The 18,871-nt window shown below is 39.8% G+C and overlaps 3 protein-coding genes across 8 annotated transcripts in view; all 3 read right to left on the reverse strand.

Annotated features, from left to right (window-relative positions):
- The window catches only part of LOC121712825 (homeobox protein Hox-C4a-like), a 42,562-nt gene extending 37,273 nt beyond the window's left edge, over positions 1 to 5,289 (reverse strand). For 3 of the 5 annotated variants that reach the window (XM_042096869.1, XM_042096866.1, XM_042096862.1), the window contains exon 1: positions 2,014 to 2,473. The gene's annotated coding sequence lies outside the window, so the exon portion shown is untranslated. Of the gene's footprint in view, positions 1 to 2,013; positions 2,474 to 5,270 lie in introns of those variants that run through there. The other 2 variants (XM_042096863.1, XM_042096864.1) reach the window with 2 other exon arrangements.
- Positions 5,290 to 6,026: 737 nt separating this feature from the next.
- Positions 6,027 to 9,501, reverse strand: hoxc8a (homeobox C8a). Its single transcript, XM_042096875.1, has 2 exons — positions 8,746 to 9,501; positions 6,027 to 7,542 (listed from the first exon to the last, which is right to left on the reverse strand). Exons 1-2 carry the CDS (start codon positions 9,185 to 9,187, stop codon positions 7,232 to 7,234), a joined length of 753 nt encoding a protein of 250 aa, XP_041952809.1. The 5' UTR covers positions 9,188 to 9,501; the 3' UTR covers positions 6,027 to 7,231.
- A 2,927-nt stretch (positions 9,502 to 12,428) lies between these two features.
- On the reverse strand, positions 12,429 to 17,593 carry hoxc9a (homeobox C9a). Of its 2 annotated transcripts, none has more exons than XM_042096873.1 (2): positions 14,564 to 17,593; positions 12,429 to 13,653 (listed from the first exon to the last, which is right to left on the reverse strand). In XM_042096873.1, the coding sequence occupies exons 1-2, from the start codon at positions 15,228 to 15,230 to the stop codon at positions 13,406 to 13,408; spliced, it is 915 nt and encodes a 304-aa protein (XP_041952807.1). In that variant the 5' UTR covers positions 15,231 to 17,593; the 3' UTR covers positions 12,429 to 13,405. The 2 variants fall into 2 exon arrangements, with proteins under 2 accessions (XP_041952807.1, XP_041952808.1); XM_042096874.1 differs by having other exon boundaries at positions 12,638 to 13,653; positions 14,663 to 17,589.
- Positions 17,594 to 18,871: the final 1,278 nt, after the last annotated feature.

Below are 18,871 nucleotides of genomic sequence, written 5' to 3' on the forward strand. Positions count from 1 at the left end.
ATCCCTTTCCGAGTGGGCACAAGGTGGCAGTATTGGAAGCATGGGCGGATTATCATGACCGCGGACTCTGGGCATGACAACGCCCCCCCCCCCCCCCCCCCCCCCACACACACACACACACACGCGCGCGCGCGCATATACATACAAACGCATTCACCCAAAGAACACGCGCGCGCTTTTGCGCGCAGACACATACCAACACACCATACACACACTGCAGAGTATTGCAAAAAAAACGATTGCTATGTTACTGTAGAGGCTCACCAACTCATATCACACAAACCAGAGGGTGCTGAAGCAAAATTTGTTCTCTCTCGTGCTATTTATGATGGAGGCAAACCATCACAGCCTATGCTCTCCAAATGCCTTCTGCCAGCCAGCCTACAATTAAGAAAACCTCCACGCATAAGAAGTAACAACTGCATTGCTATAGATTAAAATCTCTGATCCCAGTCCAAGAGAGAAACCTGTACTCACCCATCAGAAGTGCATCATGGCACAGGCAATTGGGCTAGGCACAGATTAACCACACTGCTGTTCTCTACTGAGTCTAACGTTAACGTATTATTCGGTCATCATTTGTGCGTCGCTTTTTTGTTTCGACCTTTTTTGTTGGACCGTCAATATGCACAAATGGGCCAAGGCCACCCCCATCAGAGTCCAGGGCCCTGTAGGCACGTGCCCACCTTCCCCTAGGTAATCGTCTATGATTAGAAGGACCAGCAAATATACGTGTGTGTGTGTTGAGAGATACAGGGAGAAAGACAGATGCACTGCTGATTCAGCAGATAATTCTCATAGCCACTACAGAAGACAAAGGGGGCCTTACCACTCGTGCAGTAAGTCAGTGATAGCAATGTCATCACCTCATATTTTATTTGAATGTCCCCGTTTCATAATTTTGCATTGGCGCTGATGGCAAACCTGGTAATTTACAGAGACAGATGTGGATTCTTAGAAAACCCAACAATGATTGTTGAAATAACCCTCTAATGTGTGGTCCTGTCTGGATCAATCAAATGAGCTGCAATGAACATGATGAACTGTTCAGACATTATTTCAGGATGCACTGGGTAATCATCATATACAACTTAAGCAATGGTGTTTTTGTTTGATACATTTCTAGCATTAATTTCCCTTGCATGCCAGTATGTTGGGGTAGGCATGCGGATAGACTCGCTCCAAGCAAGCCAGAGCGCGCATCAGATTAGGCACGAGATTGTGTCTCGGCCAGGGGCGTTTGTGTGTTTTGGAGAGCGGTTTTTTTTTAAAGAAAAAAAACGATGCAGTGGCGCACTTACACCAAACAAGTCGCTAATTGTCTACGACAGAGATACTGGGCATAAACAATTAAAAATAGTATTCCACGTTCGGTTTAAAATTCAGTGACAAAATAAATCAATATACTATAACGATGGCCACGTGACGCTGACCAACGGGTAAACATTTATCATATTCATTGCTCTCCATTCCAATTGGTCATTTGCAAGATAACTTTTCCCAATAACAACTAGAAATTAGTACACGAATGCCATGGCCAGACAAAATGCCAAACAATCAGGTAAGAAACGGAGTCCTAATGATCTAACCCTGACCGCTACCCACACATCGTTGTGCAAACTGACCAGAACTCTCATTTCACACCATTCCCTAGTCGCACTCCCCTTAAGAACACGGAACACACACACACACACACACACACACACACACACACACGTGGAAAGGCACATTCATCACATAATAAACACAACCTCAAACCACTTAGATTGCAACTTTGCAAAGGTAAAGGGTGGATATATAAAAGGACCATCTCATAGGTTTCACACAAACACACGCACACTGACGCTACTGATCCAACAAAGCTAGCGGCTTCTAGATTTAGGCTAAGAACTGTGACGAGATGGAAACGCATTGATCTTGTAAGCTTCAAATGAACAAGCAAAGGGCACATTTCATACACTGACTGTTATGGAAACTTCCAAGCCAATAAAGAGTCGTGAATTGCTTACTTACCCACGTTTTCGCAGTTGTTTGTGTGACGGCAGGCTGCCAATGCAGTGGCAAGCTCATCGAGAAAGAGAACACAGAGGCCATTTTGGCTATTTTTCCAAAGTGTCTAACGCAAAACAGGAATTTGACAACAAAAATGGAGACAGTGATCCTAACTGCCTGCTTATCTCCTTAGCACTCTGAACTCAACTTCCAGGATAGGATGAGATGGTGTACGGGAGGCGGTGACTGTAGCGAGGCCATTACTGGCAATGAGTCAAATGATAGAGGATGCCTACTCAACAACGTTAAAGAAAACATACTCACTTCTGGGTCAAAAAGCGGTAAAAGACACAAGATGTGTTATAGGCGCATTCGGTGAAACTCTGGCCGCTAAAACGACGCATTTGTGAGGAAGACAACGGCATAAAGTTCATGTTCATGGAGCGATGACACGTGATCTTCAACAACCAATGGGAGAAGCGATCCAGTCGTAAACTTTTATTACTCAGCTGTAAATTCCCCCCCCAAACAACTAGGAATGTCTTGTGTTTTCTCCCTATACCCCCTCACCTCGATCCAATTCTTGCCATGTTATGCAGGCTGGTATTTTTTCATACAAAACTAATAACTTAATGAAAGCACGTGGACAATATTCGAGTGAGTCTACCATAAAGGTACATGGATTTGGCAAACACATGGTGATTTAGCCTAGGCCCATCAGAAGCTAAAGTCACTAGTAGTAGCCATAATATAATGGCAATGGCAAAAGCAGCAGACGAATGAATGTTAGTGATGCTGATGGTGCTGGTCATTGCAGAATATGTATTTGGTAGCCTACCAAAATTGTACCATTAACTGTCAAGCATAACTTCCTTCTTTCAAGCTGCAAGACAGAACTCTACCATAAACAAAAGTAAAAGATAGGTGTCAGTCATATAGACATGACTTTTTAAAGACATTCTTACTCAAACCAAGGATGAGGGGATAGCCTGACTAACCCTATGCTCAAGAATGGCTTTGATGTTTTTATTTAGCCTAGGCCTATCGCAAACGCGGCTATCGGTGAAGAGAACAGACGAAACCTTGCCTATCTATCTATCTATCTATCTATCTATCTATCTATCTATCTTATGCTATGATATGCTATATACATGCAAAAAATGCAACAATCATGTAGCACGATGGCGCACCTTATTCCCCTCACATCTTAAATACATTTCGATTGCACTGTTTCAGAATATGACTTTTCAGTAAAATGTCCCTTAATCAACAATCACTGTACTACTTTCAATGCGCCATAATCTCTCTATACACAATCTATTGGGTTAGAAATATAAGCTAGAGCAGGTGTTCAGGTCCATTAACATTCAAGATTGTAGGCCGCGGCGTTCTTTTTGGATTGTCTGATTCGTTCATTTAAAACAATGTTCTATCAATAGGCCTAGCCTACATTTTCCAACATTCAGATGGCGCTTTCCTGCTAGAAAACTCGTTTTATTTACTTCCAAGTTGGTTGGTGTAGGCCTAACACGTCATGATGTAGGTCAAGTTGCCCAATAGTCTCAATGTTTAGCTGTAATTGTTGGAGAAATTGACTTATGCACTAATAACAATATTTTTAAGTTACATGTATATAGCCCTGTAACTTCCTTGTGGTTTAGCTACAACGGCGTTGAAAGAACAGCCAAAACAACTTCATGAGAATCCCCTTTGCATACCCTTTTCGTTTAAGCATATTAATCTATTTAAATTTCGATTGAGTAGTAACATTCAGGACTCCACCTGTTTCATTGTCTCCTCTCTATAGACTTAGGTGTTTGATAAAATTTCGTTGTGGACAAAGTCAAACTACTTCTGACGATGCAGGTAAAACGGTTAAAAGGGAACCAAATAGGATTGCAGAGATTGATTAAATGTAGCACTGCACCTGATATCTAACACAAGTAGAATTTTCCCTGCGTTCACCATTGTGTCTATACTAAACGCAGACTGCCCGGAAACGACACTATCGAGTTTATACCACCAATAAACTTTACTGCAGGTATCTAAAAGGCCTAATTTGGTGCCACATACAATAGCCCGGCGAATGGACAATGCTCAGACAATTGCACCCACCGGAAACCTCCAGTAATTTCAACAGTTGTTTAAAGAATAGTGTCAAAGAAGAGCACAAAAACGCAGACGGCAGATAAATGTGCTGAATTGGCAGTGATTAAAACGGCAAACTGGCAATTCTTCATGACGAAACGTAAATAATTATTGTCAAGCTATTCTATCATTTTCCTCATTTGATTCGGCATGCAGGTATGCAGTCATGTACGTTATAATGCATTCATAGTAGGGCTATGAAATTCGAATAGGTTCAGACAATGATTTCATTTTACTAACATTCAAAATCCATTTACGCTGAAATTGTTTCTGGCTTAATTATAAGTAGGCTAGTCCTGCGTATTTTGTTCAAATCAGTCTACGTGAAGGCACATCCGGTCGCCTGATTATATACTTTTTCCAGAGTTTTTTTTTAATTATTATTTATTTAATATTGGTAGTCGGCTTTCTGCTCCAGCGTGGTGAGATTAAGTGCTTACAGAATCTGAGCTTTCTTTAGTTTGTGCTTCACAGATTTCAGCTTGCTTGTCTCATTATTCATTATATTTATCTCTATACTATATTTTAGTCATTCTTCAATACTCCACATATAAAGCGTAGTCTGCTTGACTTAATATAATGTAGCCTAGTCTATGATAATAAAGTAGTTCATAATATGGAATCTCTGAGAATAATTAATTAATTAAACGTAGGCCTAGGCTACGTGTCAAAAACCAGTGAAGAGGAGAATAAGAGGAGAAGCTTTGGCTCACATGTTCCTGTAGATGCATACAAAGCTGAATAATTTTGGGAAAGCATATCCATAACACGAAATGTTTTTTTTTATTATTTTTTATTGTGATCCATCCGAAGTCTACTGCTATCAGGGTATAGGCTAGACTAGTCTCGATATTGAAGAGGAATTGTTCCCCCATTGCACTGCTCATATTTGCTTATCAATTATATCCCCAAAATGTTGAAGTCAAAGAAATAACTTGTTAAGCTAGAGATACACTTGTTGCTGTTGCATCGAAATAAGCACTGTATTTTTTACCAATTTCAACAGTCATAACACTTCAAAATACTGTAAGACTATTGAGCTGTTATATAAGCTATATAATTTAGCTAAAAAATTGTAACGTTTGAAAAACAGAAACCATCTTGCAGTCACAGATTTTCAGAAAACTTACAATGCCTTTCTCGTGACAATACAATCTTCCCTCAGGAAAGCGTCTGGAGACATGCGAGGGTCGGCTTCTCCAGGAGTTCTCTGAAGCCTGAGTGTGCAGCCAGCCTTGCCTTACACTATTGACGCTGTCGGATTGTTTGCCACTGAACCCTCAGCAGAGACCCTGCTTTAGGCCCCTGTGGACAGGTGTTGCTTGTGTGGCTCGTCAGTGACGCAGTGGATGATATTCCTTTTGCGTTCAGAATGTATTTCCGCAAAATTGTGCGTTGCTTTATCTATGGAGTAGCCTAATTGCAGCCATAGGCTAGTGCTTGATTAAATCTGATGATAACCCAAACATCCACGAGTAGTATCTAAAACTTTTGCATATTTTATGTTTTGTCTTCAACTGTTTGCCTGAGTCGACTAAATCTGTCACGAAGGCAGGGAAGCAGGTCACCCGACTCCAGTGACACATATCAGTTGTGTTATAGGCTATCATTTAACAATTGGAAGCCTTTTACAGCCTACTTGAATATTTGCTTGCATGTCTTTCTCCAACCTGTTTCCTATACGTATAACCTACCTGTACCTGAACCTGACCTAATATCCAGAACCGACCCATTACCAATTTTCAACAACCTGAAAACGTTCTGAATGTTGAATTTATATCGTTGCATTCGATGCAAGCAATGTGCCCGTTTAAGGTCATGAAAGCGACTAATCTTTTGTTTAAAACATGTTATAACTGCCGAAAATGAGCAAAAAAGACAGCAAATAAGATTAACCATTTTGTTTATTTTCCTTTTATGCCAGTAACAATGGCGTGGACACACACATTTCTGTCTTTTCACATGAGAAACACCAGTAAAACGAGCATATCGTTAACAGTAAGATATTACAAGACATACACAAAGATTATATTCAGTGCAATCGAAAATCTAAGCTATTATCACCAGCACGTTAAAATACCACTCCTTAATAATATAGAATAATAATTGGTGCATGTATGATGATCTACATATAAATGTGCGTTTTCTATAGGCAGTTTAAGTTGTTGGGGAAATTTGTAAGTGTCATACGGAAATACAGAAGAGCCAATGATTGGAATACAAATTCTCATAAGGCAAAGGCCTCTTTGAGTAGGTAGTGCTTGGTATACTCTTGGTAATATCTCAGCTTGGCTTTGAGCTAATGTCTTCTGAAGACATTCAAAGGGGTAATTATTGAGAAAATAATCGGCCTCCAAAATAAAAAAAACACGTGTATTAAAAACGTAAGTGTCCGTTGAGAAATCTATATTGCAAGTTCCCCAGGCTTAGGTAGCATTTTCAGGAGTTTGAAAGGGTTACTTACAATAATAAGGTCAAATCAAATAATTACGGTTTTGTAATAATAATAATAATAATAATAATAATAATAATAATAATAATAATAATAATAATAATAATCACAATAATAATGTAATCTATAAAACTATATGTCTGCTGGGCTGATTTACAATTGCCAGTGGCGTAGGCTATCCGGTCCTTTTTTATTATTACTTTATCACGTCTGAACTGATTCTTGACACCAGCTGTGAGTACATTTACAAAACCTTCAGCTGAAGGGCAATCAGTTATTAGTTTGGACAAAACATACAACGTTTCCATTGATAACACTTCAAGTTTGAAATATGAAAGAATATTGAAACTACAGCCCCTGTTTGTCATGCGATTTAATCCTTACATGTTTTGATAACGCACTAGACTTCCAAAACAGGGTTAAATAATCAAGGAACCTAGGGCTTGGGTCATGTTCGCGTGTACTGAACAGTCTGGATCCATAGATACACGAAGTACCTTTCCTTGATTGTGTGGTATAGATTGTGATTCTCTGTTTTCTGACTGAAATCATAGTAATAAACAAGCACCCTCCCCCCTCTTTACCCTTCATCACCTTTTCGTGAGACCCTCAGCCATATAACCATAAAAGATCATAAAATCACTCCTTCGTCTCCTCTTTCTCTTCCGTTTCCTTGTCGTCCCCTTCGTCCACTTCACCGTCCTCGTTGCCCTCCTCCTCAGCCTCGGTCTCTCCCCTCTGACCCGGAAACTTGTCTTTGTTGTTCTCTTTTTTCCATTTCATTCTCCGGTTCTGGAACCATATTTTGACTTGTCGCTCGGTGAGACTCAGGGCATGGGACACTTCAATTCTCCGCTTGCGTGTGAGGTAAGGATTGAAAAGAAACTCTTTCTCCAGTTCCAGAGTCTGGTAGCGGCTGTACGTCTGTCTTCCATTGCGTCTTCCAGGGGCTTAAAGTAAAAGAAGTATATGATCACTAAGTGTATATGACATTCAGAATACAGATATTGTTATATCAGTCTCACACCTTTCCACATACTGTATTGTATTTAGAAGGACATGGTTAATAAATAAAACAATGAACAGACCGAATGAAATCATCGATCGACAGTCTTTTAATCTGCTAAAATATTGTTTTCTCTCAACTTACTTGGACTAAGTTGATGGTGATGACCAATGTTATAACAATCAAGTAATGACATCGAGATAATCTATATGTTCAGCGGAGTCATCCTTAAAAAAAAGATAAGTAGGCCTAGCCTATCGTTTTAACAGGCCATCTCGTCATTGGCATGTATATATATGCACCTTTGGTTGTACTGATCTACACAGCCATTTCAGAGCTCTCTCTCCCTCTCTCTCTCTCTCTTTCACACACACACACACACACACACACACACACACACACACACACACACACACACTTTTACGCAGAGATATCATTAATTTAAGTCTATTTGACATAAATAAAAAGGTTATTGTATGTATATTTGTTTGTATCGGATTGGATGAGGATAATCAGGCATTTTGAATGTGATGTGGAAAGTTGGAGCTATACTTTTCAGTGCCATTAAACTGTACTGTACTGTATCCCTACCACATGTAAATGACAACACTTACTCTTCACGACTATATTATAAATCTTTCCTGATGGTCCACTGACGATGACAGCGAAGATAAATAAACTATTTCAAGTTGCTGTGCCTCATGCTCAGGCATAATTGTGCTAGGGTATGAAGTTGACTTATTAAACGGACATGCTTTACTGTCGCTGCTGTTGTTACAGGACTATACACAACTAACGAACTACAGAAGACATCTGCAATCAAAATCCAAGATCTGCAACCTTTTTACCATGGCTGCATTTTGACCATACCACAAGATTACATGGCAATTGGGCGAAATGCATGCAAGTAGAAGTATTCAAAAAGTTGCTTGTAGCACTAGGTCAGTAATAAAGTTGAAATAGCTCAATTTGTATATGGTTTGTTGGCTAGAGTTATTACATGACGGGGACCCTGTTTATTTTCCTTATTCCCTTTTTATACTTCCTTTCTCACACGCTTACACAAATATACACTCACAAATCCTATACATACATACTCAAGTTCGCACAAGCGCACAAGATAAGAACTCAAAATAATGTTGCTAACCGTGGGGTCTCATCCAAGGGAACATGAGACTGGGAGACGAGTTTTGATTTAAGTGGCCTTGTCCTTCTCCGGGGTTAGAGCTGCTGGATTTACAGTCAGGGTATTGCGTTAAACTCGCCTCTTGTTGGGTACCATAAAGCGACTGCCTCGGAATGGCCTCATATCCATAAAATTTCGTTGCATCTCCATGGCACGCCAGAGCGCAGGGGTTCTGTTGGTATCCTGGGTTTGAGATGCCCGTTGCCCCGTGATGGAAAAAATCCTGGACATGATGAGACGGGTGTTGAAAACCCGGCGCAGTTGCTCCTGGTCCGTAGACAAGCGTGTGGCTACGGGCGACGCTTTGAGGGAACCTGCAGTCGTAGTAAGTTGTCTCCAGTGTATCGCCACCTTTGTATTTGGAGAATAAAGGGTTGACAAAATATGAGCTCATGATTAGCATGCATTAAAACGAATCCCTTTGAAATAATTGTCCTTTATGCCTTTCGGTGGCTGCCTTTTGTTTAAGTCCTAGATCGCTGGAAGCATAGACAGGGAGAGAGAGAAACCGGAACTAGATGGAGAAATGCTGCCTCTTTGGACAATATCTGGCAGTTCTCTCTTCGACTCCCTTGTCCTCGCCACTCTCGCTCTCCCTTACACTTACTCTCTTTCACCAAGCTTTTCCTTTTGCAGTCTCAAATCCGGCTCACGGTGTGTATGGTGGATGTGTGTTAAGGTTAAAGCTGGCTAGCTCCACCGGCACAGTCACAAGCGCTCTTTTTTTTAGCTTCCCATCCAGCCACCCCCACTACAATGACCCCCCTCCCCCCTCCTCAATCCCCACCACACACCACCGCCACCTCCACCTTCCTCTCCCCATCTTTCCGCATGGGTTCAGGCGTCCACCTTGGGGGAAAACATTTAATAAATGATTATAAGGAGGCCCAATTTTTATATCTATCTTATATAAATCAGCAATGTAGCGCCAGCACGTGGTAAGTCTGAGGTACTCCACATAACCAAAATTATTAAAATAAATTATATTATTATTGTTTTCATATTGTAACTCTGAAGTGACGATTTGCATCCACAATGTTTTAGCCAACAGTTTTACAGTCATGCACAATAAGTCTTTCATTCCCATTTAACATATCTTGGCATGGTATAACGATGGTGGAGGCCATTTTACAAACATGGCATTTATATATTTTTATAAAATCGGTTATCTAAGTAGTGAGATGCAGCTAAACCGCTAGTCGTATTAAAGTCAACCTTGATATGGGTAGGCCTAATATGCATACGCCTAATGTAGACACACAAATAGCCTTATGTGTCAGCAGCGAAATACAAATAAAATTGACCAGCGAGTTTCATGTCACTGACTCCTCTGACCCCGCTAAACCTTTCGTGAAAAGTTGTAAATCTGCCCCGCAGAGTTAATAAAATTGAGCTTGGATGCCTCGTTATTTTCCGAGACACCATCATATCACGTTGTTTATTTCGGCTGCGCTGGTTGAGAGGGCCTCCTTAAAGTATACTCTTGTGGTTTTGTGGCGGTACTGACGATTTTAACACATCATCGTAAAATATGAAAGCACACAGAGAGAGTTTATAGACTTTTCACAGTCTATAAAGATGCAGATTACTGGTCATTTCTGGCCTGGTTAGAACCTTGTTTTAAAAATTGAATTATTCTTCATGGCTACAATGATCAGGAATAGCACAATTAGCAAAAATCTCGGCAAAAAATAGTCTAACATACTACTAATAATAGGCCTAACAACAACAACAACAACAATAATAATAATAATAATAATAATAATAATAATAATAATAATAATTTATATTTGTTGTTTTGCCGTAGTTCGGCTATGGTCTAAGAGTCATAAGAAACATTTACAATTTCTATAGTTTTCAATCCATGATAAAGAGCCTATTTGGACATGACGTGTGAATGAAATTATATTGCAATTATTGCAAGTATAGAAGTCCTCCAAAACATGAGCTATAGCCCTCCTTTGATAATTGTATATATTTTTTTATGTATGCACCCCGAAACATTAACATACAGTGTCTGAGTAACTCAAGCCACAGTCTAATCTATACAGTCTGAATCTATAGGCTACAGATGTAAGGTACTAAGTTATAGACGCTTTCTATAAGATATATAGGGCTACGTTTTAGTCTCGCTTTCCACCAGGAAGATTTTGCCTCAGGATATTTCAAATAGCCTAAGCATTCCTCCAGTACTCCAAACCCAATGCCTTCTACATTTTGGTTGTTTTGTTTAATAGGCCTGTAAAGGACCTAGGGTATTACCTACATATGTCGAATATTAAACAAAAAAAACTACAATAAATATGTTCATCTATCATACCCTGAATCATAAAGATAACCATATATCTGTAGGCTACTATTCAACGAACAACTGAGTTCTTTTTTGTGGCCAATGTGTAGCCTAACTCGACAGACATGCTCTTCGTCACAGCACTCGCATTGTTGCTTAGGCCTAGGCACCAATTTTCAGTCAACAGCGTCATCTAGCGTTCAGATGGGATACCTACATTACGTCATTCAACACGCAAATTGCAGGATTGCCCTCAGATATTTGCCCCTTATTTTCTTTTCGGCGCAGTAACTGATTTGCGAACACATATTCATAATAGCCTAGTACGCTGTCATGGCTGGGAAAAGTAGCCCACTCCTTTCGATTATGTAGGAAGGGATAAGCCCACAGGGCCTACAGTTAATCCACAACCTAGCCTACATTAAACAGGGTGCAGTGCTGATTTGTCCTTGGGTGGATAGCTGTTAATTCCTTTTTTAGAATATAGCCTACTCTTTCTCGCCGAGAGGTGTGGGGAAAAGCATGTTATTTCCAGCAGGCTTCAGGGTCTAATGACACCCAAAGCCCCCTTTGAACGGATCCACCATGAGTGTCCATTTAAACCATAAAGTAATTTAGCCCAGACGTCTAGCCAGTTCGCCGGGTCTGCTTTGTTCGTCTGCATTTGAGACAAACAACGTAAGACTGTAAAACGAGGGCTTTTTTGTCCTGTGCGGAAATGCTCTGGATTAGGCTTTGAAATTTCAGCATCCTGTTCGTATTGTTAGCCAATACAAAACGGCAATTTCACCCGATGTCAGGAAACAAACGCCAGACACAGAGACTTATGGCTCTGGTTTCTAGACAAAACGTAAAATAATAATAAAAACACACACACACACACACACACACATATATATATATATATATATAAGCTTAAAATAATTACTTAAAACCAATCTGTGGATTTATGTGGAATATGTTTAGGCCTACACTGCAGTGATAATATTCTTAGCATGTTACCAAGTAGCCTAATATAGTCCACTTTTGCTCTGTGAGATAGAGACACAGATAGTGGGAAACGGTCAAAAATAGCAACCATTTAGGCCTACTTTTTTCCCATTAGGCTAGTGATATCTGTGAGTTATATTGCTACTGGTGGCAGGCTACCTGTGAAGACACAGCGTCCACATTTCAAATATGACCACATTCTTTGAATATAAATCTCTCTCTCAAAAGTCTCTCATTTGTTAGGCTAATTATACTATGAGGGCCAATACGTAAACAATATTTGTCTTCGAAAAAAACAATATGGCCCATTGCTTAATTAGAAAAGTATAACACTCAACGTTAAGTCTTAGGTGTGGGCCTGTCACATTCATCGTATATGCTAAGGCCTACATACAGCAAAATCATATAGCCTACTATCCTATCCTTTCTAGAGGACTATGCTTGATCAGCCTGTAGCCTACACGTTGGTCAAAATACAATTCGTCTATCGTCTTCCAAAAAAGGAGAATAGCTATGAGTTTTGCTTAAATTTCAAGGGGCACTGTACGGTATCGTAATACGATGCAAAGTTGTTTTCAGCCTTTTATTGACATAGGCATATGTGTGTTCATGCTTTTGATTACTTTTGTGACGTTTAAATATTCAGCTTATAATGTGATGTTTAGTGGTAGCCTATCTATCCAGCGACAAGGAGCAGGCTAGGTCGCCATCTAAAATCCGGCCTACAGCCTGATGTAACAATAGGTATACTATAAAATTATGAATCACAAATATTTGGATGTTGACCATATATTTGAACAGAGCAATGGAGAAAGAAAACAAACGTAAACAGAACTATTGAAAATACACGACTGGGTACATCGAAAATCTACAACACCACGAAGACATTAGCACATAGGGTATTTGGACGAAAGACATTATATTTTTCTGTACAAAATATCTCACTTATTCACAAACACCCAAACATAACGAGAAGAAATAGTGTCTTGAGAAGTTCATAAATTACTAAATGAAAAAGACACGGCAGTTCAAGTATTTTCTTGCTTTTACTTCGAGGCAGCTTTTCCACCGGCCTGTATCCTTAGGCCTGTTTTAGGTTTCATGAATCCATGACTAAAAGGGTTTCCTCTAGCATAAGCAAGCAATATTTCACCTCTGTAATTAAATCGCGCCAAATTCTTGCTCCAAAAAGACATAAACAATAAAATATACTAAAGGAGTCCGTTTCACAGGTCACAGGAATGAATACAACTGTTTACTGCATAAGACATTTCTTGGCCACAGTTCCTCTTGGTGTGTGTGTGACTGTGCACTCTGGTGGGGTTGTTTGTTTCACAGTTTTTATGACTGTCCTTTGTTGTCTGTTTTCTCTTTGTTCATTTTTTTCATCTTCATCCGTCGATTCTGAAACCAAATTTTAACCTGTCTTTCGGTTAGATTAAGGACTCTGGCAACTTCGTAGCGTCGGTCTCTGGTAAGATACATATTGAACAGAAATTCTTTTTCTAGTTCCAATGTTTGATATTTGGAGTATGGGCATCTTTTTTTCCTCGTCGATCGCGCATGGATCCAATTGGCCACAGGGTTATCTGTGTAAAAAATAAGAAAAAAATAGATGATTAAGTCATGATTTACCTCCACACACTTAAACTCTGCTTAGAAAAGAAAAAGAGTGTGACTTCAGAGGTGAGCAAACCTGCTAAAGTATCTACGCACTTGCCCTCGACTGAGGGCACAGGCCTCCAGTAATTATGGCAAACTATCAGATCTGATTCCCGTGCTAAAAATCGCTTAGTACAGTGAAAAGGCGTCATAAAGCAGGCCAAGTGAATGCACCTATTCGCTTTATAGGCCCATAAAGAACTAAAACGCCCTGTGGTCTCCAGCCCTTATAGTGCTGCAGTCGCGGTATAGGAGCCGGCTCTGTAACACGGCACAAGTTGTTTCTTTAAGTAAAGTCTTTGTTTGTTGAACTCAAATTGTTGATATCCGCCACAGTAAGAAATAAAATAAATCCATGAGCCATCACTTATATTTATAAGGACTATGATAAAAGAGGATGCATTATAAATGTGGTCGGGCCTATATTTTGGGTAAATGGTAGCCTATCAATACCCAGAAATTAAAAGAGATAAAAATGAAGATGTGAGCCCCTCAGTAAAGTAGGCTACAGGTAAATTATGGGCTATGTAAATTGGCTAGACTATACTGTCACCGTCATAGAAATTATCATTAGGGTAAAAATAAATGAGCAATGCTAGCACTGGAGCTAAATAACAAGGACTTTGGTTCTTTGAAGGGAGGGCTCACTCTCCACCTCGCCATTAATTGGACTACTAGAATTTTATAACCATTTACAACCCAATGTTTGGTGTGTGTGTGTGTGTATGTGTGTGTGTGTACGCGCGAGTCTCTGTGTTTTCCTTTTCCAATACCTAAGAAAGCCTTCTCCCCGTGGTTAGTCAGATTACAACAGACAAGGATTATTGAAATACACACCTCGTGAATCTGGGAGCCAGATGTTAATATCTACAAAGAGAAGACACACTATTGCAATAACACAAGAGCACATTGTGAATGAACATGGATTCAACTTACTCGGGTCTAATTCTGGTTTCTCGTCTTTTTCTTTTCCGGAAGAAAGAATCTCCGTCTCAGGCGATGGGTTGTGCGGCTGCGTTTTCTCTCGGATGTCTGTCGGGGAGCAGTACAGATAATCCGTATAGGTGCGTCCGTTGGCGGACAAACAGTCTCCGGTTCTATGCTCTTGAAAGGCGTCGGGCTTCAAACCATAATGCCGACTGTTAGCTGGATAGCCAGAAAAGGATACGGCACCAGGAATTGGTTCTAGCCATGATCGTACATATCTCGAGTCCGTTCCCAAATGAGGTTGGTGAGTGTATGGGTGGTACACCACTGAAGACTGGGAGTGAACAGGGGCCCAGGAGGTAGTGAAGACGGTTGGTTTCGGGGCAAAGCTGCAGGAAGGGTAGTCTCCACACTCAGGCACCAGAGTTGTCGAACGGGGACCGGAGGAAAGCGGACCAGCAGAGGAAAAGCGAGTCGACAATACATCATCGTTTTCATGGTTTATCAAAGAATCCACATAATAATTAGTTATGGGACCCGTGGTCGACATTATCCGTCTCCTCTCTTTTACATGCATCCGATTATTATATGGACTGTAGGCTATGTGTACTTTTTTATCTACCCATAGAACAATCAAGCAGGTAATTATTTCTCAAACCGTCTTCATCGTCTATTGGCTGACTCTGCAACACGTGATTATATTTACCCCCACAAAAAAATGCACAGTGGATCAATGCGCGACTTGTCCTGGGATAGCAATGCACTTCGTGATAACAGTGTGGTGATTTTAAGATTTCTCTCAAAGGGACGCCAGGATAAAAGTATAACTCCAATCCTTTGGTCTAGCTATTCTTATTCAAAAGATTTTTATGAAGCCGCGTCGCTCTACGAGGTACGTTAAGATCTAGCAATGGCACTATTTTTTTATGTAATTAATCTTTGTCGAGTCTGTCCCTACATCTGTGGGAAGCACTGTGTGCGCCAGTAGGATACTTCAGTAACACCGCTTTCGATAGTAAAATCCACTATTTGACTCCAAAGGTATTGTTTTTGTCCCTGATTGACATTTATAGTGTGTCTGATTTCCCCCTAAATGTGGACAATTCCTGTGCTTTCACAAACCCCCAAAGTCTGGTCTGTTGAGTTGCAGTGCGTCTTTAACACACTGGAATTATAGTTTCCATGAGTCACAAATAAACACAAGCAGGACATCCCTTGTAAAACGATGTTTTTTAAAACCGGGGAGGTGGGAATACCTACATCCTCAAAGACGTATCTAGCTACATTCGGCAAGTGGCCGTACATGTTTTTATGTCCTTCAATAAATTTTTACGAGGACCATTTGATTGTTCATAAACGTGTCGTTAATAAAACTGTGGTTGAGTTCCCAGTATAGCATAAAACCAACACGAGGCTTGTGAAAAAAGTCCCATCAAACAGTGATGGAGAATAAACCAACTTGCAGACAAGGGGAAATAGAGACCAATATGGGTACAATCCTTTTCACATTATCATCGCCAAACAAATTGTAAACTGTAAAAGTGCTTGCGTAAATGTATAATGTAAATGCAGGCATAATTATTCTTAGCCTAGAAGAAATCCCTAATAGTTTCTGCATGTCTAATAAGACACGATCCAGAATTTCTTTTACTGTGTAGATTGAATACTCACTGAAACATAAATTATAAGTAGCCTAGGCTACAAGTAGGCCTATACATTTGGTTATATTGTTTTACCGTCATATTTGCTTGTTTGGTCCTATAACTGACATAAGGTAGCCTAGGCTGAGTTGCTGTCCGGTTTAGTCTTTGCATGTGGTATGCAAACAACAAGTTTATATCATCGTGGGACTCGTAATCTGTAGTGCATGGTGTGCTTGATTCAGAAGATCTGATTTGGCCGATTTCGTAGACATTTCTCGTTCACAGACAAATTCGGAAGAAACGGCTCGGCTAAACTCGTTCATAAAGATGTGTGAGTAGGCTTTGAGATTATTAATGGTAAGTATCACGTGCAAACAGCCACAATACGGGTAAACTACAATACTTTTCAACGATTAAGTCTCTTTATTAAGTGTCTTTTTAAGTGTCAGACAGGCCTACAATTGAAAAATGTGTCTGCCCACAACAGCAGACAGATAACAGGTGCTGAGTTCTTGGTCTACAACTCGAGGATATGATATTGACATTCGGCATTGTCCAAATCAGTGCATGTCTGCTGTCATTGTCAGCGTTAGGCCCAGTATCCCGGCGGCCACATGAGGTCAGGCTTTTTTCCTCAAAATCTTTCCTCTAAAGCAACACACACATACACACACGTTCACATTTAAATCAATTTACATTAGTCTCATTCATATTGTTGGGGTTTCATCTATTATTATTATGATTATGCTTATTATTAGGCTATTATTATGAGTATTATTGACTGCAGCCGTAACCTCGACTAGACTTTAACTTAGGCTAGATGCATGAAATAGGTTCGTTCAGCCCGTAAGCAGACTATCAGTCTAGATACTTACGATAGTTATTGTTAACATGAATTAGTTGAGTTGAAAGATTTTCCTATTTATTTAGACTGTTTTTAAATCCAGGAAAATACATTATTTCACAAGTAGCCTTTCCTGAAAGTGTAGCCTACTTTTATGAATTAAGCACTCTTACCATATCATGACGCACCTAATGCACGAATATGTTTACTAAATTCTATAAAGGGTAGCCTACAACGCAGGTACAGCGTATGGGTTCATGTGAAATGCATCTGCCTTAACGCCATAGCATAGCCTACATCATGCCCGTAAATATTCCAAAAACGACTGTAGTGTTTGTAGTGCAGTGTACGACTACATTCTTTTCTCAAAAGCTTTTGATAATAAACAATAATTAATAGGTCATATTCGTGAAATATTTTCCATTGTTCATGCCAATTGTGACACTTACCTAGGAACCTAGGAACCTAGGAACAGTTTTCCTTTGAGTCTCGGTTTGTTTGGTTTCTTCCTTGTAATTTTAACTTTTTTATCCTTTAATTTATCAGATTTGTGCCATCTATAAAATATTACAATGGACATGTATCTGAACGATTAGTAGCCTATAGATAACTGATTTAAAACATGTAACCCGTTTTGTCTGGCTTGTTGTTTACAATTAGGCCTATACTAGATTATATCATCATAACCACACCCATTTAACAGATGTCGTAAGCCTTATTTTAGGCTAGCTCAATTGTTTTAAATATGATAATTTTGTCATATTGTTAGGTAACGTTAATGTCACTCTTTACCTTGTCTTCATCAGACTGCGAATGCAATTTGCCTAGTTAATTTGACAATTTGACTCCCCAATCCATCTATTCCGCATTGCGTGACAAGTTCTTTCATCCATATAAACTAGTTGTAGACAATAGGCCCTGATTGACATTTTGTTGCCTGATTTTGATGTTTTGTGAATAAAAAAATATTACGCCTAAGTTGTCTGGGCTTTTCAACTAAATGGATATTTGACAAACGTAGGCCTACGCCAATCTGTGAGTGTAAACAAAAAATAACATTATAACATTTATAGAGTAGAGGCAAACAATTGTACGTTTGAAATAGTCCGCTCAAATTATAGTGACTGTCTTAACCGTTTATACTTCTCTGTTGGGTGCTAGTGACCCATGATACGTCCAAATGAGGCAATCCGAATTATACTATCTGTGGGGAAAGGCTATCCATTGTATAAACACAGTGCAGCTCAGTTTTCTGCAAATGTAATAATATTAGGATGACTTAAAAAGGCAACCCGTGGTGTTTGCCATGATTGCCATGGGTTTGGATTCATATAATATTATCTAAAAATATAACCTCTCCTCCCGTAAACTAAACTCCTAAAAAGAAATAGTGCATCAATGCTTGCACATCAATGCAGCACGCCACATTACCTAAAATGGTGTCCTTAAGGCTGCAGCAAATGCTTCATGCAATTTGATTCTGTGGTCTCGAGTCTCGACTGCATGTTTTCGGTCAAGGTTTGGCTGGTGACGTTTTGCACTCCGCGCACGAACAGGAAAGCCCACGCTTGCCTCATCAGTGTCGCCCCTTTGGCAGCACATCAGAGGCACACAACCTGTTTCTTGGCGCAATTGGATACATCTATTCATGAATCCATAGTTGTGTGTACAAATAGCCTAGATAGATAAATAGAGATAGATACTTTACTCATCCCGAGGAAAATGTTAGAC

Source organism: Alosa sapidissima, chromosome 7 (assembly GCF_018492685.1).
Source record: "Alosa sapidissima isolate fAloSap1 chromosome 7, fAloSap1.pri, whole genome shotgun sequence".
NCBI classification, from domain to species: Eukaryota; Metazoa; Chordata; class Actinopteri; order Clupeiformes; family Clupeidae; genus Alosa; species Alosa sapidissima.

Coding starts and splice junctions, on each gene's coding strand:
- hoxc8a (XM_042096875.1), bottom strand. CDS start 9,187: ATGCTAATCATGAGCTCATATTTTGTCAACCCTTTATTCTCCAAATAC. Junction 7,543..8,745: donor CCCTTGGATGAGACCCCACG/GTTAGCAACATT, acceptor TTTTACTTTAAG/CCCCTGGAAGACGCAATGGA.
- hoxc9a (XM_042096873.1), bottom strand. CDS start 15,230: ATGCATGTAAAAGAGAGGAGACGGATAATGTCGACCACGGGTCCCATA. Junction 13,654..14,563: donor CTGGCTCCCAGATTCACGAG/GTGTGTATTTCA, acceptor TTTTTTACACAG/ATAACCCTGTGGCCAATTGG.